The sequence below is a fragment of the Suricata suricatta genome, chromosome 8 (assembly GCF_006229205.1).
Source record: "Suricata suricatta isolate VVHF042 chromosome 8, meerkat_22Aug2017_6uvM2_HiC, whole genome shotgun sequence".
Lineage (NCBI taxonomy): Eukaryota > Metazoa > Chordata > Mammalia > Carnivora > Herpestidae > Suricata > Suricata suricatta.
Genome location: NC_043707.1, coordinates 115099723 through 115113236, shown reverse-complemented (window position 1 = coordinate 115113236; position 13514 = coordinate 115099723). Strand labels below are relative to the sequence as shown.

General features: G+C 41.0%; 1 protein-coding gene across 1 annotated transcript in view; it reads right to left on the bottom strand.

Moving 5' to 3' along the window:
• Positions 1 to 1212: 1212 nt before the first annotated feature.
• The window catches only part of CLSPN (claspin), a 30856-nt gene continuing 18554 nt past the window's right edge, over positions 1213 to 13514 (bottom strand). The window contains exons 13-25 of the mRNA XM_029950080.1: positions 12741 to 12940; positions 12257 to 12411; positions 11446 to 11672; positions 10539 to 10650; positions 8846 to 8939; positions 8525 to 8628; positions 5324 to 5488; positions 5101 to 5222; positions 4729 to 4856; positions 4312 to 4414; positions 3327 to 3409; positions 2903 to 3064; positions 1213 to 2598 (exon numbers count right to left, since the gene is read on the bottom strand). Coding sequence (XP_029805940.1) covers positions 2488 to 2598; positions 2903 to 3064; positions 3327 to 3409; positions 4312 to 4414; positions 4729 to 4856; positions 5101 to 5222; positions 5324 to 5488; positions 8525 to 8628; positions 8846 to 8939; positions 10539 to 10650; positions 11446 to 11672; positions 12257 to 12411; positions 12741 to 12940 — 1766 coding nt within the window. The 3' untranslated portion in view covers positions 1213 to 2487. The remainder of the gene's footprint in view (positions 2599 to 2902; positions 3065 to 3326; positions 3410 to 4311; positions 4415 to 4728; positions 4857 to 5100; positions 5223 to 5323; positions 5489 to 8524; positions 8629 to 8845; positions 8940 to 10538; positions 10651 to 11445; positions 11673 to 12256; positions 12412 to 12740; positions 12941 to 13514) is intronic.

Below are 13514 nucleotides of genomic sequence, written 5' to 3'. Positions count from 1 at the left end.
AAGGGCTGACGTTGAGCATATCTATCTCACAGATGCATGGGCTCTTACCACTCCAGGTATGCCATTTCCAAGCTAGTTGAGCTGAGTGCTAGCAGGAGCCACAGCAGCAGGGCCTGGGGCCTGGATCATTACAACACAGCCGAAGCTGGTGGCTCACTGTTTTGGGCATAGGCATATAGGTCAGGTTGCAACTCTCTGCTTCAATTTTGTTAGCAAAGTCAAGGCTTAGCTTGCCTTATAACAGCTATACACCCAGAGCTTAAGACTCAACTTTTCTAGGGGCTCCTGGGTGGCTCAGTCAGTTAAGCAACCAACTTTAGCTCAGGTCATGATCTTGCAGTTTGTGGATTCAAAACCTGCGTCGGGCTCTGTGCTGACAGCTCAGAGCCTGGAGCCTGCTTCAGATTCTGCCCCTTCCCTGCTCATGTTCTTTCTCTCAACAATAAATAAATGTTAAAAAAAAAAAAAAAAAAAAAACAGACTCAACTTTTCTTTGTCCAAGTGCTTTCTTTCCAGAGCCTAGAACAAAAACCATATGCTCCCTAGATTTCTTATGGACTGCTTTTTAAGAAAGCAGTGGTCAATCAATTCCAGCCCTCTTCACTTCTTTCCCCAAAAGGGATATGGGAAAGCAAGAGAGGAGAAATACCTAGCCCTCCTTCCCAGTTCTTTTCCAAGGCAAAGGCTACCTGTCTGGGCACTGTTTAAATCGCTAAAAGGGGGGCGCCTGGGTGGCTCAGTCAGTCGAGTGTTTGAACATTTTAACTCTTGATTTTTGGCTCAGGTCATGATCCCAGAGTCATGGGATCAAGCCCCATGTCAGGCTCTGCACTGAGGATGGAGCCTGCTTGAGATCCTCTCTTTCTCCTTCTGTCTCTCCCTCTCCCCAATTCACATGTTCGCTTGCTCTCTTTAAAAAAAAAAAAGAAAGGAAAAAAGCTCAAAGGGAGGGGCATTAACTCTCATTTTGAACCCACAGCTGCCAAAGGGCAATAACAACAGGTACTATTTATGTAAACTCTCTTCACCTGTACGGAACCCAAACCACCTCGGGAGTGAACGTGATCAATTCACCGGAGCTGAGAGGCCAGGGAGGGACAACTGCCAGCCTCTCTCTCGACCCAGAGGGCTTCCCTGGGAGGGAGAGAGCCTGAAAACAATGCTCCTCGATATTAGACAGGTACTGACCTAAGAATGAGCACCCAATCTAGATGCCAAACCCTGCCTTTAGGCACCGAGATTTATTGAAACACTACATACATATTAAAACATCTTTATATACATTTTCCCCATTACAAGATTACAAATATACAAATTCTCTCAAAGTCAGTATCTTGTGTATTAGAAACAATTGTAGAAAGCCTACACCCTAATTCCAGCATTTAAACTGGTGTTTCCCTCTGCCAATAAAAAACTGGCACAACTCCTCCAATTTCTCAAGTCCAGCTTCTGACACTGAAACCACAGTATTCACATGGAATGTTTTTCCAAAGCAGCAGTGATTCAGTTCTAAGGGAGGAAAACCCTGCCTAAAGTTCCAAGAGCCTCATGATTGATCAGGGAAAATTGGGAGTGGGGGGAATCATCTTCAACAATATTTTGATTATAAACTCCATAGTGGTCTTCTTTCTAAAAAAGTAATGACATATTAAATTGTCCTCTGGTCAGGGCAATGTAATAAACCCAGTTGAATGCAATAAATAACAGTTATATTTCTTTTTGTCAGGATGAGAAGGGAGGTCCTTGAGCAACACTGTTTCACGTTGAGAATTTAGTCCCAGGAGACTGCTCTCTGCACTCCCCATCAGGTATGTAATGTGTACAGACACTGGGTATAACCCTTTATCTTCATCCTTGTCGTCCAGAAAATAGGGGCCAAGGTCTCTCTGACTTCGGTACCAACTGAGTCCTTATTATAAGGGAAGCAAATGTTAATTGGAAAGTTGAGGCCTCATACAGGAAAACTGAAGGGGCAAGACAAATGGAACAGCCCATCTGTTAGTTCCTAGGTCCTCGAAGGCTCTCTTTCAGAGTCCAGGTGACCTTGGTACACGTCTTGGGGTGTGAAGGATTCATTCTGGCATTAGCATTCACTGTTTCCTCTTATTTTCTGTAATGCCACATGTTTTCTTCTTCTTCTCCTCCTCTAACCACCCCTTTCACAAAGGGATATCAACCCAGTAGGCTGCTAGGATAAAATGTCAAAATATGTAACGGAGGAAGTGAGCCTTCACCCAAGTACCCATGAGTTAATGTTGTAAACACTGCAGAATTAAGATTAGTGGCCAACCCAGGAAATAATAATAGGAAAGGAAAAAGATGTCCAGAGCCATGAAGTGGAAAGAACTGGAATCTCTCTCTGTAATCTTAATGCACTGATTATGAAGGAAGGGGGACAAGGATCAGCCACGTGAGCATCGATTCCAACCTTCAATGGCAGAAACTTCTCAGGTAGTCTCAACATAGGTGCCATCAACCCTGATGGTGTTAGCTTTCCAAGTATCTGAAGATGCTTTGCTTCAATCCTGAAGTGCTTTCATCTGTTTTGAGGCGCTTAGGTGAAGGGGATGTCATTAAAGATGGACCCCTTCTCCTCACCTAGAGAGCAGAGAAAGAGTCAGGATCAGCTCAAGACCCTCATACAAGTACTTATCTTCAATTAGCTCTTTAGGAACTCATAGTTTAGGGAAAAAAAAGGAATATAAACTTTCCAGAAAGTTTCAAAGCTGATTACCTATTGGGGGTAACAGTCCTCTTACACCTTATCGGGGAGTGCAAGATTAACACTGCAGCATAAGCTTTTGAGCCAGAAATATCTATATTTTCAATTTTTAAATCAATCAATCAATCAATCAATCAATCTTGCATGGAGAGCCACCAAATGAGTCCTCAAATTCCCTACCTGAGGCTTAGGTGATTCCTTCGCTGCCTCAGCCTTAACAGGAGAAAGTGTGTGGAAGACAAAGTTTCTTAAATTTCGGGGCGCACTGGGGTTGAGGTCAGAGAGGGCAGCCAGTTTCTGAAGCACAGCTTTGGGCTGGTTCAGCAGTGAGCCTGTCTTTAGCTGAAGAGAGAAGAGTCATTTGGCATCAAATCCCAATGTCACGGAAAGAATGAGAAGTCAGTCCTTCCTGGCCTCTCCCAGGTCTTGAGGGGACATGTTTATACCCCACTCAAGCAGAAAAGAAACAGCAAACTCCTTTGACATCTACTTTCATTTCCTGCAGCCACCTCCCTCCTCTGATGACAGAGTATTCCCTTAGCATGACCTGGACCTATATAACCTTGCAGATCATGACAACAGGCTAACAAAGTCCCCAACCAACCTGGTGAGCATTTTCCGGCCTGATGGCTTCAAAAGGATTTCTGAGTAAAGACTTTGGTTCTTGAATAACCACAGTTTGATTGGCTGAAAAGAAAAGAAAGAGAGGCGTGTTCCAGGCAAACCTGGGTAAATTAAACAAGCTACAAAGCCTATAACTAAACTAAAGCTTAGGAACACGGACATTAAACTATATTAAGTGGCTCTAAGAAGACAGACTACCAAGTTGAATGTTGATAAATCATTAACAGTAATAAGAAAAAATAAGAGTGACAAGAGTAGGGAATAGTCTTTAAGAGTCTCAGCTCTGGGGGTGCCTGGGTGGCTCAGTTGGTTAAGTGTCTAACTTCGTCTCAGGTCATGGTCTCACCGTTTGTGAGTTCAAGCCCCGCATCAGGCTCTGTGTTAACAGCTTAGAGTCTGGAGCCTGTGTCTCCCCCTCTCTCTGCCACTCTCCTACTTGCACTCTGTGTGTGTATGCCTCTCTCTCTTAAAAATAAATAAACATTAAAAAAAAAAAGGCAATGGGTCACTTGGGTGGCTCAGTTGGTTGAGTGTCCGACTTCGGCTCAGGTCATGATCTCGCAGTTTGTGGGTTCAAGCCCCGTGTCAGGCTCTGTGCTGACAGCTCAGAACCTGGAGCCTGCTTCAGATTCTGTGTCTCCCTCTCTCTCTCTGCCCCTTCCCTGCTCACACTCTGTTTCTCTGTCTCTCTAAAATAAATAAATTTTTTTTTTAAAAAGGCAGAATTCCTACTCTGAGCTGCCTTAGAAGATAAAGTAAAACCAGATACATATACTCATAAGTACAATGTCCACTGTCCAATAGTCTAAGATCCAAGAATAGTCTTTTCCCATCTCTGAGTGGCCTCTTTAAGACAGCATTAGACAAAGGCCCATGCCTGAGCTCCAACAGCCCCTGAAGTTGCTTCCAAGGCTCCAGCACTCACAATCCAGGGGGCTGGACTCAGAGGAAAACCAAGAGCTCACCATTTTTCTGTAGTGCTTTGGCTGTAACTTTCTTGGCTAGCATCATAAACTGACTGTCTTCCCCAATTTCTTCTTCTTCAGCTGCAATTTTCCCCTGCTGTGCCTGAAAATAAGAATCAGACACCAGTGAAAGAAGTGTACCGCTCCCCGAAATACTTAGCATAGCCTGGACCTGGGACATCATTTGTTTTCCTCTTTGCAACCTTTGTTGATTTAGACAAACAATTGATATTGGACATACAAACATGAATTGAACTGCCCATGGTAATCTTCTCAAAGCACAAAAGAAAATTCAAGTATTAAAAGGGACAGCAGTAAGTTGTCTAAGATTTCAAAACTATCCTGACAAGCAAGATGAATGGGTCTTCTCCTTATAAACTAGAGTCAGAATAGGTGACTTTCCTGCAGACTTCCTACCTGGTCCCGAAGCCACTGCTCTCTTTCAATTCTCTCCTTCCTCCACTGGGCTTCTGTCTCATCAAGCTGCTCTTCAATCTGATCATCATCAGAGTCTCTGTGGAACAAGTCCATCTGAGAAGCATCATCTAAAGCAAAGAGTTAAGGCTATCAGCATTCTGCAGTCTCCATAGGAGAAGGTGCCTGGACAGACACAAATGAACTCATCATTCACTATATACCAACACAAGCTTGTCCCATTCACTAATGGAAAGTAACCATTTTAGCCGGGTCTTCCACAATAGACTGCTATAGTTTTGCTTTCCACTCAGTCTTAGACTGGACAAACATGTACATTGTACAATTTATTTCTAAAAGCAACAACCAAGATACCTATGTTTTTCCATCGGAATTTCCTCATTCGTCCAGGACCATCACTGTGCAGGTCCCCATCAGCAAGGTACCTCTCCTGGTATAAACGTAGCTGTCGCTTATCATCATCTAACATCGTTTTCCTGCAGGAAAAATATGGTGTTCAAAACCAGGACTCTGGCTGGTCATAGGCCCTGCCTTAAGATGCATCCCGTTACTCAGAAGAACTTGCTGGGATACTGACATGTGTATTTTCTTGATTTGATTCTGCAGCTCCTCATCAGAAGGAAGTACTTCATCAATTTCTTCCTGTTCATATTCGTCAATATCTTCCCCATCATACTCATCTTCACTTCCCACGTCACTCCCCGACACCTCTGCCTCATCTTCTAGGTATTTCTTCAATCTCCTAGAAAATAATTTTGAGGATTAGAAAATGCAACAATGAATACATACACAGACTGTGGATATGAGAACAGAACCACTTCTAATAATAATAAGCTTAAATTTATAATAATACATTTTAGTAATACTTAAAGTCTATCATTTAATATATACTGTGTGCAAACAATATACTGTGCTTTACAAGCATCATGGCATTTATCTCAGGAGGGAGTACTACTATTTCCTTTAATTTGCAGTTGAATGAATTGAGACTCAGAGAGTAAGTAAGTTACCCAGAGCTAGCCTGGATTCAATTTAAAGCCAGAACTCCCAATCTCCTCCATACATTTGAAACATAACTGCCGGAAAGTTCAGATTATTCTGTTCTGTATTTAAATTCACTAGTGTTAGGAGACAGTCTAGAGATAGTATGGAATAGAAAGGTAATAGAGTGGGATCTCTTACCGCTACCACATCTTGACCTCCAAGTTAGAGGCATGACTAAGGCTCAGAGTTACTGGTAAGCAAAGCCACTACTAGTTAGTTTTTGTGACTTCAGTTCCTATTGAGAACAAATCTGTTTTCACTTTGGGTTCAAAGTACTGTCATCTATGGTCATAAGTTGGCAGAAGTTTGATGGCTTTCTGAAGGTTGCTTTTTTTAAAAGTTTATTTTAATTTGGGGCACCTGGGTGGCTCAGTTGGTTAAGTATCCGATTTCGGCTCAGGTCATGATCTCACAGTTCATGGATTTGAGCCCTGCATCAGGTTCTGTGTCTCCTTCTCTGTCTGACCCTCCCCCTCTCATGCTCTGTCTCTCCCTGTATCAAATAAATAAATTTAAAAAAAACATTAAAAAAAAAATATGTAGAGGCTCGTGGCTGGCTCAGTCGGTAGAGCACGTGACTCTCAATCTCAGGGTCATGAGTTCAAGCCCTACGTTGGCCATGGAGCCTATTCAAATAAATAAATAAATAAATAAACTATATAAAAAAAATTTTTTTAGTTTATTTTAACTTATTTTAAGAGAGAAATAGGGAGCAAGTGGGGAAGGGGCAGGAGAGAGAGGGGGGAGAGAGAGACAGAGAAAGTCTCAAGCAGGCTCCATACTGTCAGCACAGAGCCTGACATAGGGTTCAAACTCATAAACCATGAGATCATGACCCAGGCTGAAGTCAAGAGTTGGACATTTAGCTGACTGAGCAACCCAAGCACCCTGAAGGCTGATTTTTATTAAAGACTTGTTATTTTTTTTTTAAGCTGAGTTTCTCTAAATCCTAGGCTACCAGCAGAATTCCTTCAAGGGCTACCAGCCACTAAATTCCTCAATCTTCCCATCTACCCACTTTGAACAGTTCAACTTTTAGCTGTCATTTTTTTCCTAAGAGTTCATTTGAACAAAGGATTCTGTAGTTAAATAAGGCTTAAGAACCACTGTCTTAGGGAGGGGTACCTGGGCAGCTCAGTCGGTTAAGTGTCCAACTTCAGCTCAGGTCATGATCTCCTGCTTCATGAGTTCAAGCCCCCTGGAGCTTGCTTCGAATTCTGTGTCTCTCTCTCTCTCTCTGCCCCTTCCGCACTCACACTCTGTCTCTCTCAAAAATAATAAACATTAAAAAAATTTAGGGGCACCTGGGTGGCTCAGTCAGTTAAGCTTCTAACTTTAGTTCAAGTCATGATCTCGTGGTTCATCAATTCAAGCCCTGTGTCGGATTCTGTGCAGATAGCTCAGAGCCTCGAGCTTCAAATTGTGCCTCCCTCGCACTCTCTCTCAAAAATAAACATTAACAATTTAAAATAAGGAACCACTTCCTTACAAAAATCTATAGATGACCAAAGGCTGTATGAGATAGTTAATTTGACAGGTGATAAATTAGAAACCCAAACTGACCTTAATAGAATGGAATGATGGGCTAGAAACAATAATTAAATCTAAAAGGGATCAATATAATATCCTATATGTGAATTCCAAAAGTTATTCACATATACTATAATACTAAATACCTATTAAAATGGTCTTTATAAAACTTTTAAGATCATGGGGAAAAGCTTATGGATATCCTAAGTGGGGGAAAAAAGCAAGATGCAAAATTATACATTAAAAAATGCACAGATCTCAACTATATGAAAATACATGCATAAAAATGTTTATAAAGCAATAAGTACTATTAACACTTTCATTAAATATTCTGGATGGTGAACAGATGACTTTTTATTTACATCTTTCTGTATTCTTTTATTTATTTATTTAATTTTTATTTGAGAGAGAGAGAGTGCACGCCAGTGGGGGACAGGGGCAAAGACTCTTCTTTTTTTAAATGTTTATTTATTTTCGAGAGAGAGACAGAAGGGGAGAGAGGGGCACAAAGAGAGGGGGACAGAGGATCCAAAGCAGGCTCTGCACTGACAGCAGAGAGCCCAACATGGAGCTTGAACTCACAAACCATGAGATCATGACCTGAAATGAAGAGAGATGCTTAAAAGACTGAGCCACCCAGGCACCCCTGTATTCTTTTAAATAAAATAAATGATTTACTTTCATGATCAGAACAGAAAAACATTAAAAAAAATAAATGGGGAAGCCTTTTGCCCAAGACTAGGATGAGGAAAACCTGAAATGACAGATTTTGATAGGAAAAAAAAAAAGACCCAGGAATGTTAGCTATCTACTAGATCCTTAGGACTAGGTGAACTCAGTTCTTACAATCTCTGGTTACTTTATAAGCAGTATGCATCCAGAACAAGGGATGTGGTTGTAGTAATACATGCAGCAGTACTCAGACCACACCTGAGGATAAAGAGAATACCCAGTACATGAAGAGTCTGGAAACAATGTCATGTGAGAAATAACAGTACCAACTAGAGATATGTAGTATAGAAATTACTAAGGGAGTACACAACCATCTTTGAATACTCAAGAGACATCATATGAATGGGTTTTATTTAATCTGTGTTAACCACTAAAAGCAATACAACCAGCAAACTTAGGTAAAACAATGGCAAGCTACAACTTAACTGTTAGAACTTTCTCTAGCAATGGAAGGAATGGACATAACACCTACATTTGCCTTTTCAACTTCTCAGATTGCTTCAGGAGCTCTTCTTCATCATCATCTTCATGGTTTTCCAGTGCCAGATCTTCATTATCAGAGTTACTGCGTTCATCCTGGAAGATCATAGGGTATCACACAAAAGTCAAACAGAATAAAATGTGTCCCCAACTAAAACAGTATTCATAAACTTCTGCCCAAACTTCTCATTCTAGGAAACTGCTTCTGATAACATGCCAAACTTAGAGTTCTCAAGAACTCAGACTAGGAAAAAAAAAACCATACAGCAGCAATTGACTTCAGTTATGATTACTTTGTTCCCTTCAAACTCACCTCATCACTATCAAACTCATTATCATTTGGGACAAGCCGAAAGTCTCCAAATTCTTCCTCTTCCCCTTCTTCTTCTTCTTCTTCATCCTCTTCCCTAAAATGCAAATCAAGAAATTAATAAATAAATAAGATGTTGGAACCAAACTAGAAGGAGTTAGCCAACTTAGGAACTGAGAATATTTTATTAGCACTAATAATCTCTTCAAGAAACAGGAAATAAGAAACTTTGCCAAATTTAATTGTAATAAAACACACATAACATAATCACACTGTTGTGCAAGCAACCTCCGAAACTCCTTTCATCTTGCAAAACTGCAACTCTATGCTCTTTAATCAACAATTCTCCACTCCTCCCTCCCCTTACCAACTGGCATCCAACCCTTCTACTTTCTATCTCTATGAATTTGACAACTCTAAGTATCTCATATAAATGGAATCCTATGGTATTAATAGTCTGGGGCCTGGCTTATTTCAGTTAGCATAATATCCTCAGGATTCATCCATGTTTTCACATGTGTCAGAATTTCCTTCCTTTTTAAGGTTGAATAATATTCCTGTGTGTGTGTCTACCACATTTTGTTTATCCATGTGGGATATTTCCATTTTCTGACCATTATGAATAATGCTACTGTGAACATGGGTGTACAAATATCTAAGACCTGATTTTCACTTCTTTTGTGAATATACTTGAAAATGGAATTGATGGATCACATTCTACTTTCAGTTTTTTGAGGAAATGCCATTCTGATTTCCATAGCAGCTTTAACATTTTACATTCCCTCCGGCAGTGGGTAAGGGCTCCAATATCTCCATATCCTCACAAACACTTGCTATTTTATTTTTTTAATAGTAGCCATCTAATGCATGCGAGGTAGTTTCTTATTGTGGTTTTGATTTGCAGTTCCCTAAATATTAGTGTTAAACACTTTCATGTGCTTCCTTTTTTTTTTCTTTAAGAGAAATGCTGTGATTAATGACAATGCTCAACACACTTTTAGCACCAGGCATGGGCTGAAGGTGAAGCAGCAGAGACAGGTAGGCGACTCTCATGGACTCTCACAACGGTGAAGAAGATGAGGAAAGCGACTATCAAACAGAAGAACCCTCTGCTCTCAGACACAGCAAATCTCAGAATGGCATAGAAGAGTTGCTGTTTCAGAGACAGGTTCCTGGCACAGCCAATGATCAGACTGCCAAATGCTGTTCCAGTGCCAGCCCCTGAGCCAGTCACACTAACTGTGGCAGCCCCAGCACCAATAAACTTGGCTACTGTGTCAATGTGCCAGGAGAGAATACTGATCTGGAACTCTCATCGGGCCACCCGGAGTGGGGAGCTGCTGTAGGATGACTGTGAAGATGGGATCGCTGGCCTGCTCAAGGAGAAGGCAGACACAGGCCTGACTAGACCCGTTACAACAGCAGATCGGAGCTGGAGGAATAAGCAGCGTCAGCGGTCTACACTGTCTGCCTCCCAGCTTTAACGTTAGGTCTCTATTCTTACCTTTTTAACCCTGTTCTCCACCAACTAAATGAAAGCATTGTAACTTCCTTATTTTGCAAATGAGACTCAAACACACTGCAAGACTCTCAGACAGGATATGAAATGAAGCTCCTAAGATGACTCATTACTGCGGATCCCAGGATTTTACCAGAAGATTGGGCCTTCTGAAGTTCCCTCCAATCAGAGACTCACCTGTCTGTAGGGAAGGAGCCTGAGCAAAGAGCAAGGGCTTCTTCCATGGGATCACCCAAACTGTTCTCCTTTTCTTGCTTATTTAACTCTGATGGAGCCAGAGTAGAGGCATCTATATCACAACAATGAAAGATTCGTCACCAAGAAATAACAGCTTTATCTCTTTCCCCAACCATCCAAAGACACGCCAGCTCAATACAGTTATAAGGTAAGCTTGCCAAAAAGAGCTCACCATCCATTCATTTAACAAATCCTTATTTAGTGCTTACTATGTGCCAGGCACCAGGGATACAGCAGTGAACAAAACAAAAATCCCAGCTCCCACAGATCTAACATTCTAGCATTGGGGGGAAAGGAGCATACAGGTGGAAATAAGTAAGTGTTTATATGAAATTTATTACACACCAACACTCTTCTAAGCTTTACATATATATAAGCCACAAATGAGAAATCACATGGTAAAAGCTAAAGTAGTCTTTTTAAAATTTAATGTTTATTTATTTTGAGAGAGAGAGAGAGAGAGAAGAGAGCATGCACACACAAGTGGGGGAAGGGCAGAGAAAGAGGGAGAGACAGAGAATCCCAAGCAGGCTGCAAGCTGTCAGCACAAAGCCTGGCCTCAGGAACTGAGAGATCATAACCTGAGCCAAAATCAAGAGTTGGACACTTAGCTGAATGAACCACCCAGGCACCCCAAAAGCTAAAGCAGTCTTAAGTTGACATTTTACCACCCTAAGAAAGTAAGGGATCTAAATATCAGAAGCTAAGAATTCAACCTGCACACAACAATCCATCACAGCCCTGTTTTCTGTGACCTTTTTACCCAAGAGCAAGAGGCTTCTTTTCAAGGACACTGACTTAAGATATTTGGCTATGGAGAGCCTGATACTCTCTGTTGGATATTTACCCTGAGAAGTGAATTTTCCTGAACAAAGATTCAGAAGTTCCTCCAGGTTCTCTTTCTTGTCACTCTTCCTGGGCAGAGTTTTTTCAGCTTGAGACGTGAACTTTCCAGTACATAGATCCAACAGTTCGTCCATGTTAGCATCCATGGCATTCTCATCCATACTGGCCAATGGCAATCGAGGCTTCAGAGCTGGGTACTGATTCCTGTGGTTTCTAACATTTAGGAACCTACAAGCACAATGAAGAATATAAGAAATTCTCTAGGGAAAAAACAAAGTAGTGGGTGAAAAATTTTTATGTTTCTAAAACCGAACTTAGAAGCTGAATCCCAAACCAGAAGACAAAGGATTCAAACTGAAACCTTAGGATAATCTAAAAAGAGAGAGAGTTTAATAAAAGAATAAATGCTATTCAAAAGGTAAAAGGTAAAGGATAATTTTTGGCTTCCGATGGTGCTAGAACAGAACTCGGTGTTACGTCCGTGTAATGTGCCACAGGTCTCTCGGTCCTCAATCCCACACAACAAGCCTACACACAGCAGAATGGATACAGGAAAATTTGGTGCCCTTACAGGAGCTGTGCATTTCAAGTAAGGCAGAGACTGAAGGATCAGAATGCTAGCAAGGACTATTTACATTTTATTTTCTGGAGAGATTTTTTTCAGACTCACAGAATATAATACTAATGGTCTATACACCTTCTCTTTCTCAAAAGAGAAAGCACAGATGGAGTGACAGAAGCTTACTTTATTTTTAAACAAAATTAAGCAGTACCCAGTACCATCCCACCCACAGAAACATAAAACTACCTACCCATCTGCATCCAACAGTTGGCTCTGAGTGTCATCTTCTAAACAGAACTGGAAGTCTCCTGCTCCCAGGAAAAGTGTCTTAGGCTCTGGGGAGGCGTTATACAGATCCTGGGAATCCTCTATGGGAAGTGAAGGCTCAGACAGCTTTCCTGAACTCTGGCACCAAAACAAAACCAAACAAAAACAAAACATTTATAATTGTCATTCACTGTCATGACAACAACAGAAGTTGCTATTTGCAATATTTCATCTACTCTCAGGCAACTGCAGTTGAGGAGGACAATGCATAGCCAAGATAAGCATAAGGAAAAATATCTTCAAGAAAGTAAGAACACTGGATGAGAATTGTTTTTAATACACAAAGGGGGTGGATTCTTTAAACTGAACATACATAATGTGGTGGGAGTTGGTTGGCTTGGACACACTTTATTTAGCAGCGTGGGAAGCAAAAGGGGGAGGAGATTAGAAAACCATTACCATCTTACCTTAGAAGCTGAGCTGACCAAACTGGCTCGAAATAGCCCAGGGGAAGGAGATCTGAATCCTCCGGCTGTAGGGAAAAAACTAGTACCACGGCCTGTTTGTCTGTTGCAAGGCTGATAGGATGGAATTGTGGAGCCAATCAGCTCAAAGCTGCTATTGTGGCTGCTCTCCTTTGTTAGCAATGAGCATGAATCATCTTCATCTAAAGAAAGAGAAATCATTTTTAAGTACATGATTCCTGAAATAAGGTGGGTTTGTTTAGGAAGAAGAACTGAGAATGAAAGCTGTCAGGTAACATCCATCCATAGGCAAATCTCTCAAGTTCTATGTTCTAAAACATGAAGTTGAAGGTAAATTATAGTACTAAGATGGCATTATACAATCAAGATTTATCACTCTGAGCTAAGTGACACCTGAAAGTTCCCATCTTTGTCTCATCCTGCCTAATGCGTACAATCACTCTCTTCATTATCCAATCCCATGTACATCTTCCATTCATCGACATATGATTGAAATATTTCATGGTTCACTCATTCAACACACACTACTAAGGACTACATATGTCCATGATCAACAATAAAGAAACTGAATGTAAGTTTTCAAAAACAGAACCAAGAAAACTCTTCTAATTCATAAGTTCCTTTCATTGCCACAAGTAAGACAGAGCAAAGTCCACTAGAGTTAAAAAAAAAAAAAAAAAGGAATCTTATGGAATTGTCCTAAAGTATCAAAGCTAGAGGAGCTAAGAAAAGTCAGGTTTGGCACGAGTCACTCAC